A 21,863-nucleotide genomic window follows, 5' to 3' on the forward strand; every position below is an offset into this window, starting at 1 on the left:
TCTTGTTTCTATTAATACATTTAAATTAAATGAACACCTAACTGAAAGCACTTAGTACAAACAAGGCTGCTACAAGAAACATCCATTTTATTCTGACTTTTTAGTGAATAAAGTCGTGATCTGAACTCTCCTTTTTTTGGGGACATCTTTCTCTGTGGTCTCTGGTCTGTCCTCTGTAAGACAGTTGGCACCAGACTCTTCAATCCTCATTGCTTGGACAGAACTGGTTAAATCTGGTTTTTTAGCACTGTCACTTTTTGTATTTGACTCTGGGTTTGATTTCAGTATGGTTTTTTCATCTGTTTGGGATGTTTTTGGTGTCTGTTCACACTGTACAACTTTTGGTGGTTTTGTGCAATTAGAGGAACTTGGAGAGACTTCCTGATGATTTTTAACTGCTGATTTTGGTGTTGAATACTGAGCAAAAGGTAGACTGAGTTTCTCAGGGGTCTTCTCCATGTCAGTATCTACAGCTGAGTCTAGCACTGTCTAAAAATAGAAGCAAGAAAGTATGTCACATGTTTTCAATATTCAGTGTCTACATTAGACCATTTAAAGTTACATCCAACATTTCTTACTTTATTTGCTGGAGAAGACGAGATTTTCTCTGTGACTGGTTCCTTGTATGGCACACCCAGTTCGCCATCTTCAAATGTGGCAATTGTGCAGAAGCCATCAGTAGACGAGACAATCAAAGCTTTCCCGTCACTTGTCCTAGAAGCATTTTTTAACCATGGCAACTATAAAAGCATTAAGGTAAAAACTCTGACTGCTAACTTTGACAAAAATGTTAAAAACCAGTGACTTTGATTAATGACAAAAACTTATGACTTTGATAAACTCTTTTACTTTAAGCCCATAATTATTTATTTTTTCGCAATCAATTTCTACAATAACCCTGCAGCAAAATGACTTATACTTTTAGCCCATTGATTTAAAACACAAACTGATATAAATTAATCGTAATTGAATGCCCAACAAACTAATATAAATTTTAAGCAATTATTTACTAACTGACAATAGATAACTTAGTTTTAAGGGAAAAAAAAGGGTTGATTTTTTTTTAGGCCAAAACAATGCTTCTGTGAGGAAAATTAAAAATAGATGAATTATTTTTCAACAGTTCTGAAAACGAATGCAAAGTCTATTGTCTACAAAAATCATGGATCAGATTAGTAATATTTTAAATTTGGTAGCCATGAACCTTTAAGACACGGCTGCAGTCCGGTGTTCCACAGTGTTAAAAAAATGCAGTTTTTGCATTAGAGAAAAAATTTATAAAATAAAAGTCAACCTAAAGCGAATACAGGAAGTAAATGCATTAAAAAATAGCCGCTCTAGTGATAAGGCCTAGATTTACTATTAAAAACTTAGATTCGGAAAACAACGAATAGAGAAAATTTTATTGGACGCTAGGATACCATAACACAGTTCAATGGTATTACCATTATGCAAAAAGTGCTTCTACGCTACGCTTACTAAATATAGAACAAGAATGAGCAAGATATTTTACCAAGGAAGTTTGTAGAAGTTTAATTATTTAATTGCAAGTTGAGTTTCGTAAAAGAATTATTGTAGTTTTCATGTTATTTCAAAGAATGAGATAGTTAAAAAGATTCTCTGTTAAGTTAGATATTTAAGCTTTTAGAGTTAACAATCAGCATGTAGGGTAGAATGGTAATTTTTTAACATTAGGAATATTACTGAGGCACTTGGGCAGACTCGGACCACATAGTAGCTTCACAAAAATAAATGCTGATTTAATACATTACATTGTTTCTATTTAATAAGAATATTTAGTGACTTTTTTAAATAATTAAATAAGCAAACAATACTTATTTTTTCATAATTTCAAACAAATTTGTTGGGGATTGTGTCCCTTAGTTTATGGCATGGGGATGGTTTTTGAAATAAACTTTTGGACGCGAGTTGATGGTGACTCACACCAATCTACTGTGTCAGTGATAGTGTTTATTTTTTAGTAGGTGAAGGGTTAACCTACCAGGATAGGTCACTGATCTGATGGTAGTGTATATTTTTTTGGTAGGTAAAGGGTTAACCTACCAGGATAGGTCACTGATCTGATGGTAGTGTATATTCTTTAGTAGGTGAAGGGTTAACCTACCAGGATAGGTCACTGATCTGATGGTAGTGTATATTCTTTAGTAGGTGAAGGGTTAACCTACCAGGATAGGTCACTGATCTGATGGTAGTGTATATTTTTTTGGCAGGTGAAGGGTTAACCTACCAGGATAGATCACTGATCTGATGGTAGTGTATATTCTTTAGCAGGTAAAGGGTTAACCTACCAGGATAGGTCACTGATCTGATGGTAGTGTATATTCTTTAGTAGGTGAAGGGTTAACCTACCAGGATAGGTCACTGATCTGATGGTAGTGTATATTCTTTAGTAGGTGAAGGGTTAACCTACCAGGATAGGTCACTGATCTGATGGTAGTGTATATTCTTTAGTAGGTGAAGGGTTAACCTACCAGGATAGGTCACTGATCTGATGGTAGTGTATATTCTTTAGTAGGTGAAGGGTTAACCTACCAGGATAGGTCACTGATCTGATGGTAGTGTATATTCTTTAGTAGGTGAAGGGTTAACCTACCAGGATAGGTCACTGATCTGATGGTAGTGTATATTTTTTTGGCAGGTGAAGGGTTAACCTACCAGGATAGATCACTGATCTGATGGTAGTGTATATTCTTTAGCAGGTAAAGGGTTAACCTACCAGGATAGGTCACTGATCTGATGGTAGTGTATATTCTTTAGTAGGTGAAGGGTTAACCTACCAGGATAGGTCACTGATCTGATGGTAGTGTATATTCTTTAGCAGGGCGACTGGCATGGTCTGCTGAGTGTCATAAAGAATGACAGAGTCTTCAGTGGCCACAGCAAATACTACACGGTAGGGAAGGCTGAAAGATGAGTAGAGAAATTATTGGGAAGGCTGAAAGATGAGTAGAAAAATTATTGGGAAGGCTGAAAGATGAGTAGAAAAATTATTGGGAAGGCTGAAAGATGAGTAGAAAAATTATTGGGAAGGCTGAAAGATGAGTAGAAAAATTATTGGGAAGGCTGAAAGATGAGTAGAAAAATTATTGGGAAGGCTGAAAGATGAGTAGAAAAATTATTGGGAAGGCTGAAAGATGAGTAGAAAAATTATTGGGAAGGCTGACAGAAGAAAAATTATTGGGAAGGCTGACAGAAGAAAAATTATTGGGAAGGCTGAAAGATGAGTAGAAAAATTAAGATAACAGTACTATGGAATGAAAAATTGCAGGAGTAAAATACAATTAAGAGTGTATTACCAAAACAAAGATTTATGCTTATCCCAAACTTTTTGTGGGTCCGAACCTGAAACAGAAAAATTTTGTAAACAAAGTGGTACACTAGAATCTCATAAGCCATGAATTATCTGTACATGCTTATGGTCATGTGCAGTAAAAAGACTTGTGTCTTTGTATGTATGGTTAAGTGCAAGTAAAAAGACCTGTGTCCTTGTAAGGTTAAGTGCAGTAAAAAGACCTGAAGGTTAAATGCAAGTAAAAAGACCTGTGTCTTTGTAAGGTAAAGTGCAGTAAAAAGACCTGAAGGTAAAGTGCAAGTAAAAAGACCTGTGTCCTTGTAAGGTAAAGTGCAAGTAAAAAGACCTGTGTCCTTGTAAGGTAAAGTGCAAGTAAAAAGACCTGAAGGTTAAGTGCAAGTATAAAGACCTGTGTCCTTGTAAGGTTAAGTGCAAGTAAAAAGACCTGTGTCCTTGTAAGGTAAAATACAGTAAAAAGACCTGAAGGTTAAGTGCAAGTAAAAAGACCTGAAGGTAAAGTGCAAGTAAAAAGACCTGTGTCCTTGTAAGGTAAAGTGCAAGTAAAAAGACCTGAAGGTAAAGTGCAAGTAAAAAGACCTGAAGGTAAAGTGCAAGTAAAAAGACCTGAAGGTAAAGTGCAAGTAAAAAGACCTGTGTCCTTGTAAGGTAAAGTGCAAGTAAAAAGACCTGAAGGTAAAATGCAAGTAAAAAGACCTGAAGGTAAAGTGCAAGTAAAAAGACCTGAAGGTAAAGTGCAAGTAAAAAGACCTGTGTCCTTGTAAGGTAAAGTGCAGTAAAAAGACCAGAAGGTAAAGTGCAAGTAAAAAGACCTGAAGGTAAAGTGCAAGTAAAAAGACCTGAAGGTAAAGTGCAAGTAAAAAGACCTGTGTCCTTGTAAGGTAAAGTGCAGTAAAAAGACCAGAAGGTAAAGTGCAAGTAAAAAGACCTGAAGGTAAAGTGCAAGTAAAAAGACCTGAAGGTTAAGTGCAAGTATAAAGACCTGTGTCCTTGTAAGGTTAAGTGCAAGTAAAAAGACCTGTGTCCTTGTAAGGTAAAATACAGTAAAAAGACCTGAAGGTTAAGTGCAAGTAAAAAGACCTGAAGGTAAAGTGCAAGTAAAAATACCTGTGTCCTTGTAAGGTAAAGTGCAAGTAAAAAGACCTGAAGGTAAAGTGCAAGTAAAAAGACCTGAAGGTAAAGTGCAAGTAAAAAGACCTGAAGGTAAAGTGCAAGTAAAAAGACCTGTGTCCTTGTAAGGTAAAGTGCAGTAAAAAGACCAGAAGGTAAAGTGCAAGTAAAAAGACCTGAAGGTAAAGTGCAAGTAAAAAGACCTGAAGGTAAAGTGCAAGTAAAAAGACCTGTGTCCTTGTCTGTGCCTTCCGCTGGTCTGAGTTCATACAGCTGTGGGTTGACTCGTACCACAGTGGTGCTCTTCTCTACACTTGGTAGGTAAACAGCCGGCCTACAGCCACAAATATTTGGTTACTCACACAGCACAGTTTTGGTAAGACACATATCAAGCTATTTTTGAAAATATTATTGACTAACTGTATTTTTTCAAACATTTAAAAATGTTGAAAGTGCCCTTTTCAATCTGATGGTCAATGTGGCAGGTGAAGCAGAGTTAACCAGTTTCAGTAACCTCAGTATCCCTTCACTATCCCTTCAGTAAATGAAGGGATAGTGTGATCAGCAATAAGCCCAGCTGCTTTAATTTCCTTAACATGAGCCAGGTACCCATCACAACTGGGCGGACTCAGGGACGTTCTACTGAAAAACTTATCTCCAGACTTTTGGTTAGCAATCATCCGACCGCGCCATCCCACACAAAAAAATGTGTTAAATAATTTTCTTCAAATTACTGGACAAATAGCAAAAGCTTAAAAAAAAGTTCTTAAAATAAAATTTTTTTTGTTTAAAAACTACTTGCAAAATGGAAAAAATTAAACTAATTACTCAGAAAAAAATTAAAAATGAAATTACTTGCAAAATGGAAAAAATTAAACTAATTACTCAGAAAAAAATTAAAAATGAAATTACTTGGAAAATGGAAAAAATTGAACTAATTACTCAGAAAAAAGATTAAAAATGAAATTACTTGGAAAATGGAAAAATTTAAACTAATTACTCAGAAAAAAATTAAAAATGAAATTACTTGGAAAATGCTCCCCTGGCAAATATGTAGGAGGAATTGATGATCTTCCCATCTCCAAGCTCCAGACAACCAGCAGGCGCCATCAAGAGCTGGCCATCTGGTGAAAACTCCAGGCGTCTGAAGAATGACCTCAGGCTGTCGTCATGAAAGATTCTGAAAGATTTGGGTTTGGAGTCCTGCTGACCAGTCGCCTCGCTTGACCCCAGGGTTAGATGAGACGGCAGTGCCATCTTGTTTACATTGTTGACACAGCATTTAGAACTTAGATTGTACAAGCGCAAAGACCTGTGGAGATGACACCGCATGTAGACACTGACACGCCACGTAACATACAACTAAAGAGAGAAGAATTGAACAGCCAACACACCTGTCAGCGCTCAGGGTAGCCACGTAGTTTCCCAGTGGGTCAAAAGCCACACCCTGAACGTAACTTTTGTGCTCATTGAAGATGGCCACCTTCACATCTGTGGGGATAATAGAAAACTTGACCTGATGTTATGATGTATGTTTAACTAGACAAATTGGTGCGCATGAATGCTGGTACGAAGCTATAATATTGAACGAGTGAAAGTGTGACGCGGTACGCAAGAAAGTGACGTTTTAGTGTGAGTTCGTTGTTGCCGGGGAAGAAGCTTCAATTAGTATTGTTCGTGATGTGTTAGGGTGAGGTTGTCCAGTCTTAGTATCGTTTATTCAAGTCATCCGATGTCTATTTCTTATAGTGCAATAAATAGAAACAGTAAACAAGGTCGTCCTGTCGAATCATTAAATACGTTAATGTCGTCGTGTTTCAAGATGAACTACTGAATGGCAAGATGTAATAAAATGGAAGTGGTATCTGGATATTCTATTTGATCAAGTAGTTCTACTTTCTCACTGCATAGCCGCGGGACACATAGAGAACCCAGTTATAACACCTGGGATAATACAAAACTTTACCTGGGATAATACAAAACTTTACCTGGGATAATACAAAACTTTACCTGGGATAATACAAAACTTTACCTGGGATAATACAAAACTTTACCTGGGATAATACAAAACTTTACCTGGGATAATACAAAACTTTTTACTTTACCTGGGAAAATTCAAAACTTTACCCAACCTGCCCAGCAGCTCCCAAACTTTTTTTCTGACTAACTTGACAAACTAAAAATCCTTGCACCTATTTGTTTGACAAACTAAAAATCCTTGCACCTATTTGTTTGACAAACTAAAAATCCTTGCACCTATTTGTTTGACAAACTAAAAATCCTTGCACCTATTTGTTTGACAAACTAAAAATCCTTGCACCTATTTGTTTGACAAACTAAAAATCCTTGCACCTATTTGTTTGACAAACTAAAAATCCTTGCACCTATTTGTTTGACAAACTAAAAATCCTTGCACCTATTTGTTTGACAAACTAAAAATCCTTGCACCTATTTGTTTGACAAACTAAAAATCCTTGCACCAAATCCTTGCACCTATTTGTTTGACAAACTAAAAATCCTTGCACCTATTTGTTTGACAAACTAAAAATCCTTGCACCTATTTGTTTGACAAACTAAAAATCCTTGCACCTATTTGTTTGACAAACTAAAAATCCTTGCACCTATTTGTTTGACAAACTAAAAATCCTTGCACCTATTTGTTTGACAAACTAAAAATCCTTGCACCTATTTGTTTGACAAACTAAAAATCCTTGCACCTATTTGTTTGACAAACTAAAAATCCTTGCACCTATTTGTTTGACAAACTAAAAATCCTTGCACCTATTTGTTTGACAAACTAAAAATCCTTGCACCTATTTGTTTGACAAACTAAAAATCCTTGCACCTATTTGTTTGACAAACTAAAAATCCTTGCACCTATTTGTTTGACAAACTAAAAAGACATTTGAGCACATCCCACACACATCAACTGACCTTTGAGCACACCCCACACACATCAACTGACCTTTGAGCACACCCCACACACATCAACTGACCTTTGAGCACATCCCACACACATCAACTGACCTTTGAGCACACCCCACACACATCAACTGACCTTTGAGCACATCCCACACACATCAACTGACCTTTGAGCACACCCCACACACATCAACTGACCTTTGAGCACACCCCACACACATCAACTGACCTTTGAGCACATCCCACACACATCAACTGACCTTTGAGCACACCCCACACACATCAACTGACCTTTGAGCACATCCCACACACATCAACTGACATTTGAGCACATCCCCCACACAACTGACCTTTGAGCACATCCCACACACATTAACTGACCTTTGAGCACATCCCACACATCAACTGACCTTTGAGCACATCCCACACACATCAACTGACCTTTGAGCACATCCCACACACATCAACTGACCTTTGAGCACACCCCACACACATCAACTGACCTTTGAGCACATCCCACACACATCAACTGACCTTTGAGCACATCCCCCACACAACTGACCTTTGAGCACATCCCACACACATTAACTGACCTTTGAGCACATCCCACACATCAACTGACCTTTGAGCACATCCCACACACAACTGACCTTTGAGCACATCCCACACACATCAACTGACCTTTGAGCACATCCCACACACATCAACTGACCTTTGAGCACACCCCACACACACCAACTGACCTTTGAAGCACATCCCACACACATCAACTGACCTTTGAGCACATCCCACACACAACTGACCTTTGAGCACATCCCACACACATCAACTGACCTTTGAGCACACCCCACACACATCAACTGACCTTTGAGCACATCCCCCACACAACTGACCTTTGAGCACATCCCACACACATCAACTGACCTTTGAGCACATCCCCCACACAACTGACCTTTGAGCACACCGCACACAAATCAACTGACCTTTGAAGCACATCCCACACACATCAACTGACCTTTGAGCACATCCCACACACAACTGACCTTTGAGCACATCCCACACACATCAACTGACCTTTGAGCACACCCCACACACATCAACTGACCTTTGAGCACATCCCCCACACAACTGACCTTTGAGCACATCCCACACACATCAACTGACCTTTGAGCACATCCCACACACAACTGACCTTTGAGCACACCCCACACATCAACTGACCTATGAGCACACCACACACACATCAACTGACCTTTGAGCACATCCCACACACATCAACTGACCTTTGAGCACATCCCACATCAACTGACCTTTGAGCACATCCCACACAACTGACCTTTGAGCACACCCCACACATCAACTGACCTATGAGCACACCACACACACATCAACTGACCTTTGAGCACACCCCACACACATCAACTGACCTTTGAGCACACCCCACACATCAACTGACCTTTGAGCACATCCCACACACAACTGACCTTTGAGCACATCCCACACACATCAACTGACCTTTGAGCACATCCCACACACATCAACTGACCTTTGAGCACACCCCACACACACCAACTGACCTTTGAGCACATCCCACACACATCAACTGACCTTTGAGCACACCCCACACACACCAACTGACCTTTGAGCACATCCCACACACATCAACTGACCTTTGAGCACACCCCACACACACCAACTGACCTTTGAGCACATCCCACACATCAACTGACCTTTGAGCACATCCCACATCAACTGACCTTTGAGCACATCCCACACAATAGCACTGTTGTCCACAGACCCTGACACCAGATAACGGTTGTCTTTAGACCAGCACAGGTCAGCTACATCCCCCAGGTGACCCCTGCTCATCAAATAAGTGACATAGTACAGGCATTTTGTGACAAAAGATAACCTCAGTGTTTTGTGACAAAAGATTACCTCAGTGTTTTGTGACAAAAGATTACCTCAGTGTTTTGTGACAAAAGATTACCTCAGTGTTTTGTGACAAAAGATTACCTCAGTGTTTTGTGACAAAAGATTACCTCAGTGTTTTGTGACAAAAGATTACCTCAGTGTTTTGTGACAAAAGATTACCTCAGTGTTTTGTGACAAAAGATTACCTCAGTGTTTTGTGACAAAAGATTACCTCAGTGTTTTGTGTAAAAAGATTACCTCAGTGTTTTGTGTAAAAAGATTACCTCAGTGTTTTGTGACAAAAGATTACCTCATTGTTTTGTGACAAAAGATTAGCTCAGTGTTTTGTGACAAAACATTACCTCAGTGTTTTGTGTAAAAAGATTACCTCAGTGTTTTGTGACAAAAGATTACCTCAGTGTTTTGTGACAAAAGATTACCTCAGTGTTTTGTGACAAAAGATTACCTCAGTGTTTTGTGACAAAAGATTACCTCATTGTTTTGTGACAAAAGATTACCTCATTGTTTTGTGACAAAAGATTACCTCAGTGTTTTGTGACAAAAGATTACCTCAGTGTTTTGTGTAAAAAGATTACCGCAGTGTTTTGTGACAAAAGATTACCTCAGTGTTTTGTGACAAAAGATTACCTCAGTGTTTTGTGACAAAAGATTACCTCATTGTTTTGTGACAAAAGATTACCTCATTGTTTTGTGACAAAAGATTACCTCAGTGTTTTGTGGCAAAAGATTACCTCAGTGTTTTGTGTAAAAAGATTACCTCAGTGTTTTGTGACAAAAGATTACCTCAGTGTTTTGTGACAAAAGATTACCTCAGTGTTTTGTGACAAAAGATTACCTCAGTGTTTTGTGTAAAAAGATAACCTCAGTGTTTTGTGACAAAAGATTACCTCAGTGTTTTGTGACAAAAGATTACCTCAGTGTTTTGTGACAAAAGATTACCTCATTGTTTTGTGACAAAAGATTACCTCAGTGTTATGTGACAAAAGATTACCTCAGTGTTTTGTGACAAAAGATTACCTCAGTGTTTTGTGACAAAAGATTACCTCAGTGTTTTGTGACAAAAGATTACCTCAGTGTTTTGTGACAAAAGATTACCTCAGTGTTTTGTGACAAAAGATTACCTCAGTGTTTTGTGACAAAAGATTACCTCAGTGTTTTGTGACAGACCCAGGATTCTTTGTCTTCCTCTGCATCATCATCAACAAAAATATTGTTTGTTGGGGTGGGGACGTCGCTTAGCTTCCACAAGATGATGGCTGTATCTGAAGACAAAATGTGCGGTTTAATTAATTGCAATCAAATTGTTTCCACTTTCAGTTTTTGTTAAACAATTTATTCAAATTTTTTTTAAAAACGGTAACAATTGTAAGCACGAAGGCCTTTTTTCACATTCGCCGTTTAAACAAATAAAACAACAATTCAATAACACATAGCAGTAACATAGCACTAAAAATGTGGAATAAAGAAATAATGTTACATAGTTATAATACAAAATGAGATTAAAAAAGAATATAATAGATGAATGAGAAATGTTTCAATGAGTCAGTTAGAGAGGTCATTAAATAATTGTTGTTTTAGTTTAGATTTGAACATATTTTCAGACCTAGATAGCTTTATTTTATTAGGAAGATCGTTCCACAAATTAGAACCAGAGTAGGTGAAGCTATGTTTTTGGAAAAAAGTTGTATATGGGAACGGTAAAAATGGACTAACTGACACACAAGGTCATGGTCAGAGTTGACGACATCCAGCAGCCCCAAACTATTTGTAACTGAATTGTAACAATAAGCATGGAACAACTAAAGACTGTCACCAACTTGTAACAATAAGCATGAAACAACTAAGGAATGTCACCAACTTGTAACAATAAGCATGGAACAAGTAAAGAATGTCACCAACTTGTAACAATAAGCATGGAACAACTAAAGAATGTCACCAACTTGTAACAATAAGTATGGAACAACTAAAGAATGTCACCAACTTGTAAAAATAAGCATGGAACAAGTAAAGAATGTCACCAACTTGTAACAATAAGCATGGAACAACTAAAGAATGTCACCAACGTAACAATAAGCATGGAACAAGTAAAGAATGTCACCAACTTGTAACAATAAGTATGGAACAACTAAAGAATGTCACCAACTTGTAACAATAAGCATGAAACAACTAAAGACTGTCACCAACTTGTAACAATAAGCATGGAACAACTAAAGAATGTCACCAACTTGTAACAATATACATACCATCACCAGCTGTAGCTAAAAGCTCTCCTGAAACATAAATTAATTAGTTTTTACCATCATCAACAACATTAGGTAGCTTTTACCATAATAAACAGCAATAGGTAGGAAAAGTCTATGTAATCAGAATAAATTTTTGAAAACAATCTTTTTAAAATTGGGCAAGAGATAAAATTAAAGCCGTTTGGGAACCATCCATTACACCCATTTTAATATTTTTGTATCTAATATAAGCAGCTGAAAAGCCATTTAGAATTATTTTATCAATTCATCAAATATTTTCAAAAACTGCCCTCAACCTCTCCTTGAAGTCAACTGGAATGCCCAGAGAGAGTAAAACAATTAAAGTCGGAACAATTGTTTTCCGCGATAAAAAGTACACAATAGTGATCTATGGTGTGTAACGTAGTATTGTTTTTATATTAAATAATTTAACATCTCCAATCACCACAACACCCTGACTCTACTAATCCAAAAATAAAAGTGTTTGTTAAATAACTACTAAATTCTTAGTAATTATTTCTTTGACTATTTCTAGCCTTAAAGAAACCAGAAGTAATTTTGTACTTTTTACACAAATGTTATAAAATATTCAATTTTGGTTGAAAAATTTGCTTTCTGGAACCATTTAGAACCAGCTTTTCAAGTCTATTAGGTTGTAATTAGTTTTTTGCTTGATTAAAATTTAAGTTGATAGTGATGTGAAAATAAATTAGCCACAGCAACATAGCACTTACCATTTTTGGAAAAACGAACAACATTAACAGTTGCTGTGTGTCTCCTTAGGTTAGACAGGAAAGAAAACCAGGCTTTCCCTTCAGCATCCAGGGTCAGCTGCCATATCTGGGTACATTCAATTTAGATTTGAACCAAAATTAAATAAAACAAACACAAAATCCTTTATAAAATATGCTTTTAATAAATGCACGGAAAATAAGAAAATAAACTAATTTGCTAAATATGTAAGTGATCACTTGAGGGACCAACGCTTTTATTAAAGAAAGAAAATCAGTTTTATTTTGTTACTTTCAGTGCCTTTATTAGTTTATTAACATAAAGTAGAGAGATTTTTTAATATTTGTTTTATTTTCCACGCCTTGAATAATCTGTTCTAAATGAGGTTGACACCCAATAGGTGATGATTAAAAATATTTGTGGTTAAAAGTAGCTTTCAATCTCTAAAAGACAGTTATCTGCCCCTTCTTAATCCACTGTCTACATCTCTGCAAAATTCACCCAGCCATGAAAACACAGCTAACCAAATTCAGCCAGCCATGAAAACACAGCTAACCAAATTCACCCAGCCATGAAAACACAGCTAACCAAATTCAGCCAGCCATGAAAACACAGCTAACCAAATTCAGCCAGCCATGAAAACACAGCTAACCAAATTCAGCCATCCATGAAAACACAGCTAACCAAATTCACCCAGCCATGAAAACACAGCTAACCAAATTCAGTCAGCCATGAAAACACAGCTAACCAAATTCACCCAGCCATGAAAACACAGCTAACCAAATTCAGCCAGCCATGAAAACACAGCTAACCAAATTCACCCAGCCATGAAAACACAGCTAACCAAATTCACCCAGCCATGAAAACACAGCTAACCAAATTCAGCCAGCCATGAAAACACAGCTAACCAAATTCACACAGCCATGAAAACACAGCTAACCAAATTCAGCCAGCCATGAAAACACAGCTAACCAAATTCACACAGCTAACCAAATTCAGCCAGCCATAAAAACACAGCTAACCAAATTCAGCCAGCCATGAAAACACAGCTAACCAAATTCAGCCAGCCATGAAAACACAGCTAACCAAATTCAGCCAGCCATAAAAACACAGCTAACCAAATTCAGCCAGCCATGAAAACACAGCTAACCAAATTCAGCCAGCCATGAAAACACAGCTAACCAAATTCAGCCAGCCATGAAAACACAGCTAACCATCAACGGTCAGCCGACAGAGTGATCACTGAAACTTAATCTTGTTATCTCATCTTTTAATATTTACTTTTTTAAAATTAAATTTGATGGAGTAACCTCATTAAGAAATTGCTACATTAAAGATGGTTACAATCGAGTTACAAGATTTTCCCCAACCCACAATCCTAGAGACGCGACCTAAATAAAAGCTTATAAAAACATTTTTAGTGCTGGAATTATATCATAATTCTAAAGATCAGAAGTGAGGGCTAGATAGTCCATCTCGACTAATAGTATGGCCGTACAACACAAAACTTTTTAAAAATTTAATTAATGAAAACGACTACTTAGAATTATGAATTTTATTATTAATCTAGTGAGAAAATAAAACAAGTGACTTACTCTGACAATTTTATCAACGCCTCCGCTAGCCATAAAACAAGTGACTTACTCTGACAATTTTATCAACGCCTCCGCTAGCCATAAAACAAGTGACTTACTCTGACAATTTTATCAACGCCTCCGCTAGCCATAAAACAAGTGACTTACTCTGACAATTTTATCAACGCCTCCGCTAGCCATAAAACAAGTGACTTACTCTGACAATTTTATCAACGCCTCCGCTAGCCATAAAACAAGTGACTTACTCTGACAATTTTATCAACGCCTCCGCTAGCCATAAAACAAGTGACTTACTCTGACAATTTTATCAACGCCTCCGCTAGCCATAAAACAAGTGACTTACTCTGACAATTTTATCAACGCCTCCGCTAGCCATAAAACAAGTGACTTACTCTGACAATTTTATCAACGCCTCCGCTAGCCATAAAACAAGTGACTTACTCTGACAATTTTATCAACGCCTCCGCTAGCCATAAAACAAGTGACTTACTCTGACAATTTTATCAACGCCTCCGCTAGCCATAAAACAAGTGACTTACTCTGACAATTTTATCAACGCCTCCGCTAGCCATAAAACAAGTGACTTACTCTGACAATTTTATCAACGCCTCCGCTAGCCATAAAACAAGTGACTTACTATGACAATTTTATTAACGCCTCCACTAGCCATAAAACAAGTGACTTACTCTGACAATTTTATTAACGCCTCCACTAGCCATAAAACAAGTGACTTACTCTGACAATTTTATCAACGCCTCCGCTAGCCAGTCGCTGGAGCTGTGGATGGCCCGGCTGAAAATCAATGCTATAAATAGGATCTCTCTCATGCCACGAGATTTCCGGGGTAATAACCTTCATCCCTGGATGCTAGGGGAAAAGAGGAAGTAACTAGCATGACTTTACAAATACATGTCTTAATTATTGATTAATAGTCAAATGAACCAGCTTGATATTTATTCTAGCTAGCTCAATACAAACCTTAAGTGTGGACTAAAGCTAAAAATGATACATCTATAACTTAAAATGATACATCTATAACTAAAAATGATACATCTATAATCAGATTGACAGCCTCTATCAATCAAAGATGCACACATTTTTTTTTATCATTTTATCTTTAAATTGGCTTAAAACTCAAACTTTAACTGAATAGGCCTATTTCTCTGTGACTTTCTTAAAAAAAAAAAGTTACAAGAAGCTTTAGCCCAGACTTTGGTCACAAAAGCCTTTAGACTAGACTTTGTTCAATCTGATTCTGAAATGTGGGTAAGTGTAACCAGGTCTTCTGACCAATCCATTTTTATTGCTTTATTTAATTTATTATGTAAACATGAGACTGGATAAGCCAGTCAGCCAACCTGATGAATGTTAATTGTTAGGTAATTTCAGATATAAAAGTCATTAATTTGGGATATATAAATATAGGCCTACTAAAAAATTCACTACTTAGGCTACTTAGATTCTACCTCGAATTTTATAAAAAGCTTCTTGTAACGATACACTATTTCTATTATACATGCTATGCTTTTTAAATTGATAATGGGTAAGAAGTATACCAAGTTCCATAACCTGCAATCTAACTAAAAATAGTCATAAATCTAGCCAAATGATTGGATTCTTGCACTGCACATCCCCCCCCCCCCCGCACCTTGTTTTCACAACAACAAAAATATTACAATAAAATTATTGAGTGGTGATCATTTACACTTAACACATCCCATAAACACAATAAACTATTACCATTTTCATTTAAATGTAGGCCCTAATGACTAATGTGTGTAGTATTCACATAGGCAGTCCCCTCTCTTTCTCTCTATCACTATCACTCTCCACCCCACCCCCACATTGTCTGGTGAGCTGTGGTCATGCTAAATTTTTACAAATCGTATTAAGGGCAGATAATTTAGTTTGAAACGATTTTAAACTTACAGGAGGTAACTAAGAGGATTTTGCTTTCACCGGGGTGGGGGGGGGGGGGGGGGGGGTTGGGGAAAGGAGGGGGAGGGTTATCGTCCTTAACGAGCAACTGGTAGTGTTTTAAAGCAAATATTTTCAGTGGCAGCATTGGTACTGTCGATTTCACAAATTATGAAATACTGAGAAGTAGAAAATAAAACTAAATAGCGACGTATGATACGCCGCGGGTCGGCTCGTACTATTTATTTGTATTAGGGCCTACTAGTACTAGATCTAGATCTAGTAGTAGTTGTAATAGATTGACTATAGAAGCATGTGATTGTATATAAAACGTTTATTGGCTTCAACTACATGATGAAAACGAGAGAGGGCGGAAGTGACGAGACACAAAAATATATATTAGTTTTTCTTACTATTTGTGAAATCTACTTAATTCTCAATTTAAACATGACAACTGAATAAAAAACGTCCATACTTTATCCTCTAGGCACTAAATTTGGGGGTTGTAGCGAGTTTAGACTAAATTATTGAATTTTAAATTTATTTGTCACTCACAGCTATGATATGACGGATCATCCATGACAACCTGGTTAAAAGTTGAAAGGTTTAACTTTTTAAGTGACCGTGAAATAGATCTAATTTTTTTTCACAAGAGAGTTCCTAAAAGTAGAATTGGCCCGTCTATCGTCGGGTAATATTTTTAGAGGAAAAAAATTTAAGAGAATGTCATCAGAAAAGAATTAAAAAAAAGACAAGACAGAAGTGATTTTTGAATTCTTTTATTTCTTTAATTTTATGACATTTTTTATTGTACAAAAGAGCAAAAAAAAAAACCATGCCAGGTAAACGTATCCATTCAAATAGCGGTCACGTGGTCAAAAAAAATAAAAAAAATTTGGTTGTCATTTCTCGGTCGATCTTATAAAAAAACGGTTGAAGATATTTGATTTATTTTTTCATAGAATGATAAAACTAATAATGCTTTACTGTGGAAATAAATTTTGTGATATGGAAATCTATATTTAAAAAGTTATATTATTTTGAATGACACCGACTTTAAATTTAGCCAACATCCCCCAAAGCAATTTTTGAAAATGCTTTTCTGGCATATTTAGCCTTGCCACCTATAGCATGTTTTTATAACGTGAAAACCCGCCATTTTACTCGTGATAAACATTTTTAAAAGTAATTCTAAGAAGGTCTCTGGAACTAAGTCGAAAAACTCGCCGGAAGTCATGGTCCGATCCTTACGCCATGTTCTGGTTAGCAACCAAGGACGCTTTTAAGTTAGTGAGCCTCCCTAATATATATACATATAAGGGACATCACTCAAGATAACAGTATAAATATAATACTAATACAAGAAGAGTGAGTTCCCTTGACTTCACAATTCTCACTATATTACAGTAGTATTACTAGGTCTAGATCTAGACCTGGAAATCTCTAAAATTAAAATCATTCACATTTGTCATTTAGTCAGGGTCTAACTCTAAAAGTGACTAAAAGCTAGATAATCTAGATTTCTAGATCTAGTCAGTAGGTTCTTAAACTAAAATAAAAAGTGAAAAAAGCCTTACGCCTTAGATTTCTAGTAGATCTAGGCCTAAAAATACTGTAACTGTAAAGGCCTAAATTATAATATAATAATATTTTGAACTACATCGAGATCTAGAATCTAGATCTAGATAGATATCTTATAATATCTACTCTCTAGATCTAGAATTAGATCTAAATCTAGAATCTAGTAAGTAGTAGGCCATATCTATCTACCTTTTCTCGCCTCTCGACTCAGTCAGTGACTCCTCAGTGTGTACTGTACTGTGTTACTGTTGTTACGGGTAGTGTAGACTCGTAGTAGACTGTGTGTTGACCGTGTAAACCGTGTTGTAGTGTGGAATCAGGAATGTTTACAATTATTTAAGTAAAACATTCAGCTTACGATATGTAGATCTATACTAGATCTAGAGATCTAGATTAAATCCAGATTTTAGAGATCTAACACTTAGATCTAGGACGAGTTAAAATTCAAGAAAAGAAATTTTAAGAATATGCTTAACGATCATTATTATTACTTAGATTTACTATAAAAATCTATCTCTACAACAGATTCGCGCGTAATTTTCTAAAATTACGAACCGGACCACATCTAATTTGTTTCGTTTACTATAATAAAACTGGGACGTGGTCATTTTTATTTGAAACAGAACTGAGAACACTAATTAGATTTAGATCTAGATCTAAAATAGATCTAGAACTAGATCTAGATTTTTTAAAAGTTACGACAGCTACAGTATTAAAGTCAAATCATTCAGCAAAATATTATATAGATCTAGCTTATAACAGAAACTTTTGAAACTGATTTATTTATAAAATATTGACAGTGTGAACATTTATTTACTGTAGAGGGTCAACTTGACTTAAAAATAGTAAATAGTAATCTATCTATATACTACTAAAACTCAACTTTGTTTACATGTTTGAATATTTATTTGTTTGCCTGATCGAAAATTGTGATATGTTCGACTCTATCTGGAAAGCTGTAAAATGGTATGCAGGTAGAGAATAATTTTTTAATGCAGACAGACTGTTGATCACAAATTTATTTAAAGACGTTAATTAATTTATTGATTTATTCCTACGCAGAATAACCCATTTTTTTTAAAATGTTAAAACCTTGACTAAACTTTGTGGGAATAGTGACGTCACAGGTTTTTGTTTACTCTTTAGTACAATAAAATGGCGGCGTCTATTGAAGAAAATTGTGTTCCCATTCAAAAGTTTAACGCGTTCTAAATCTAATTTTCTGTCGGTCATAACTTTAACAATACGTCCGTTTGCTGTATTTATTACGTCCCAACACTTATATCAATTTTCAACTGTCTTTTTCATTTAGTTTTACGATAAATTTCTCTAGATCTAAAGATCAGCTATCGAAGGAAATTTATGAATCTAGCCTAGATCTAGATCTAGATCTAGCCTAGATGTAGGTCACTAGATTCAATGTAAATTCTACATCTAGAATCTATTTCAGGCCTTAATTATTTTATATAAATCTTTGTTTGGCTTATTTAAGATAAAATTTAATTTGAAAGTTAGTACTACTAGACTTATTTTTAGATCTAGATCTAGAATCTATACGCGTAAATCAAGTTGCATAAGGAGACACATAGTATAAAATAAAAATTCACTTGTGACGTCACGAGTAAATAGCTAAAATGGTAGCGTAGTCAGCTCTCATGCAGGAGGCACGGGTTCTAGACCAATATGTCAATGAAATTTTTTTTTTCAATTTTTTTTTTTAGATGTGAATGATAACGTTGCCTATCTGAACTTGGCAAGATACAGGGCAGGTGAAGTAGAGTTCATCTGTTTCTTTGTCCTAAGCATATGAAAGGATAGTGTGGTCAGATACATGCTCGGCTGGAATTGTTTTTTAAACGATAAAAACATGTTGTCTGAGACTTGGCAGGACACTGGGCAGGTGAAGTAGAGTTGAGTAGGTCACCTGTGACGTCAGTTTATGAAGGGATAGTCCGAAATCGGTGTTTTCGGTGTTTTTAAAAGATAAAAAACATATATTTGAATGTGGGGTCTGTTTTTTGTGACGATAAGTGACACTGCAGTAGCGTACCGAGGAGGGGGGGGGGGGAACGGTAGGGGAGGGGAGGCGGGGGGGTGGGGAGGGGAGGCGGGGGGGGGGGAAGGGGAGGCGGGGGTGGGGAGGTGGAGGGGGGAAGGGGGGGGGACATATGTTGGGGCGCCCAAAATGGTTTGGAAAAATAAATTGATAGGTTGAGGGGGGTTCAAATCGAAAGTTTGAGTGGGGGGGGGGGGAATTGCACATCAAAAGTTTGAGGGGGGGGGGGTTCAAATCGAAAACTTTGTCCCCGGGCGCCGGGAAGGGTCGCTATGCCTCTGAGTGACAGACGTGATGTTTTTTGATGGATGACCCCCGAAACCCACAGTTATCCAACGGATGACGGGTATTCTAGTATACTACTAAAAGTCAAGTTTGTTTACATGTTTGAATATTTATTTGTTTGTTTGTTTGTTTGCCTGATCGACTGTTGTGATATGTTCGACTCTATCTGGAAAGCTGTAAAATAGTATGTAGGTAGAGAATAATTTTTTAATGCAGACAGACTGTTAATCACAAATTTATTTAAAGACGTTAATTAATTTATTGATTTATTCCTACGCAGAATAACCCATTTTTTTTTAAAATGTTAAAACCTTGACTAAACTTTGTGGGAATAGTGACGTCACAGGTTTTTGTTTACTCTTTAGTACAATAAAATGGCGGCGTCTATTGAAGAAAATTGTGTTCCCATTCAAAAGTTTAACGCGTTCTAAATCTAATTTTCTGTCGGTCATAACTTTAACAATACGTCCGTTTGCTGTATTTATTACGTCCCAACACTTATATCAATTTTAAACTGTCTTTTTTCATTTAGTTTTTCAATAAATTTCTCTAGATCTAAAGATCAGCTGTCGAAGGAAAGTATTTATAGATCTAGATCTAGAATCTAGGTCAAATCAAATCTAATTTTCTGTCGGTCATAACTTTAACAATACGTCCGTTTGCTGTATTTATTACGTTCCAACACTTATATCAATTTTCAACTGTCTTTTTCATTTAGTTTTACGATAAATTTCTCTAGATCTACAATCTGTCCAAGAAAGTTATTTATTTATTTATAGATCTAGATCTAGAATCTAGGTCAAATCAAATATTTATTGATTATAAATACAATCCAAAAAAAAAAAGAGACTTAAGCAAACCAGTCGTAGATCTAGAATATAGATAATTCTATTCTATCTAGATTTAGATAATAGTGATTTTCTATATACTAAACTATTTTAGACCTTTATTATTTTATATAAATCTTTGTTTGGAATATGGTAATTTTGAAATGCTCGCTCCGGGCCCATCAGCGTAGCTAATGATTAGATCTAGATCTAGATTCTAGATCTAGCAAGAAAAACTAAACTTAAGACTTAAGCAAACGAGTCGTAGAATCTAGATCTAGATAATTCTACCTAGATCTAGATAATTTCAGACCTTCTTTATTTTATATAAATCTTTGTTTGTATAGCTATGAAATATGCTAATTAGGAAATGCTCGCTCCATGGCCTCTATTTGCATAATTTAAGATTTATACGCGGCTTCTATACTGCTAATTTTGCAAAATTATGAACGTAAACTCTAGATATAGCTCAGTCGTAGATCTAGAATATAGATAATTCTATCTAGATTTAGATAATAATAAGTTTCTATGGAATTGGCTAATTTAAGATAAAATTTAATTTGAAAGTTAGTACTACTATACCTAGATCTAGAATCTATGCGCTTAAATCAAGTTGCATAAGTATAGTATAAAAATTCACTTGTGACGTCACGTGTAAATAGCTAAGTTGGTAGCGTAGCCCGCTCTCATGTGGGTGGCACAGGTTCTAGACCAATATGTCAATGATATTTTTTTTTTTTTGTTTAGATGTGAATGATAAAGTTGCCTATCTGAACTTGGAAGGATACAAGGCAGGTGAAGTAGAGTACATCTGTTTCTTTGTCCTAAGCATATGAAAGGATAGTGTGATCAGAGACATGCTCGGCTGGAATCGTTTTTTAAACGATAAAAACATGTTGTCTGAGACTTGGCGGGACACTGGGCAGGTGAAGTAGAGTTGAGTAGGTCACATGTGACGTCAGTATATGAAGGGATAGTCCGAAATCGGTGTTTTCGGTGTTTTTAAAAGATAAGAAAACATATTTTTGAATGTGGGATCTGTTTTTTGTGACGATAAGTGACACTGCAGTAGCGTAGCGAGGAGGGGGGGGGGGGGCGGGAGGGGGAGGGGAGGCGGGGGGGGGGGGAGGGGAGGTGGAGGGGGGAAGGGGGGCGCGTGGGGGGACATATGTTGGGGCGCCAAAATGGTTTGGAAAAATAAATTGAAAGGTTGAGGGGGGGGGTGCAAATCGAAAGTTTGAATGGGGGGGTGCACATCAAAAGTTTGAGGGGGGGGGTGCAAATCGAAATCTTGCGGGGGGGGGGGGTTCAAATCGAAAAGTTTGTCCC

The 21,863-nt window shown here is 36.6% G+C and overlaps 1 protein-coding gene across 2 annotated transcripts; it reads right to left on the reverse strand.

The window, feature by feature from the left end:
- Nucleotides 1-72: 72 nt before the first annotated feature.
- LOC131948684 (chromatin assembly factor 1 subunit B) lies at nt 73-17,651 on the reverse strand. Of its 2 annotated transcripts, XM_059310332.1 has the most exons (13): nt 17,556-17,651; nt 14,604-14,735; nt 12,276-12,381; nt 11,542-11,568; nt 10,446-10,560; nt 9,121-9,224; nt 5,836-5,932; nt 5,469-5,753; nt 4,672-4,775; nt 3,318-3,363; nt 2,799-2,924; nt 579-714; nt 73-489 (listed from the first exon to the last, which is right to left on the reverse strand). In XM_059310332.1, the coding sequence occupies exons 2-13, from the start codon at nt 14,724-14,726 to the stop codon at nt 88-90; spliced, it is 1,671 nt and encodes a 556-aa protein (XP_059166315.1). In that variant the 5' UTR covers nt 14,727-14,735; nt 17,556-17,651; the 3' UTR covers nt 73-87. The 2 variants fall into 2 exon arrangements, with proteins under 2 accessions (XP_059166315.1, XP_059166316.1); XM_059310333.1 differs by lacking the exons at nt 14,604-14,735; nt 17,556-17,651 and adding an exon at nt 13,869-13,949.
- Between the last annotated feature and the right edge of the window lie 4,212 nt (nt 17,652-21,863).

This window comes from Physella acuta, unplaced genomic scaffold, assembly GCF_028476545.2.
Source record: "Physella acuta isolate Inbredline_101_S28 unplaced genomic scaffold, ASM2847654v3 ptg000658l, whole genome shotgun sequence".
In the NCBI taxonomy this organism is placed as follows: Eukaryota; Metazoa; Mollusca; class Gastropoda; family Physidae; genus Physella; species Physella acuta.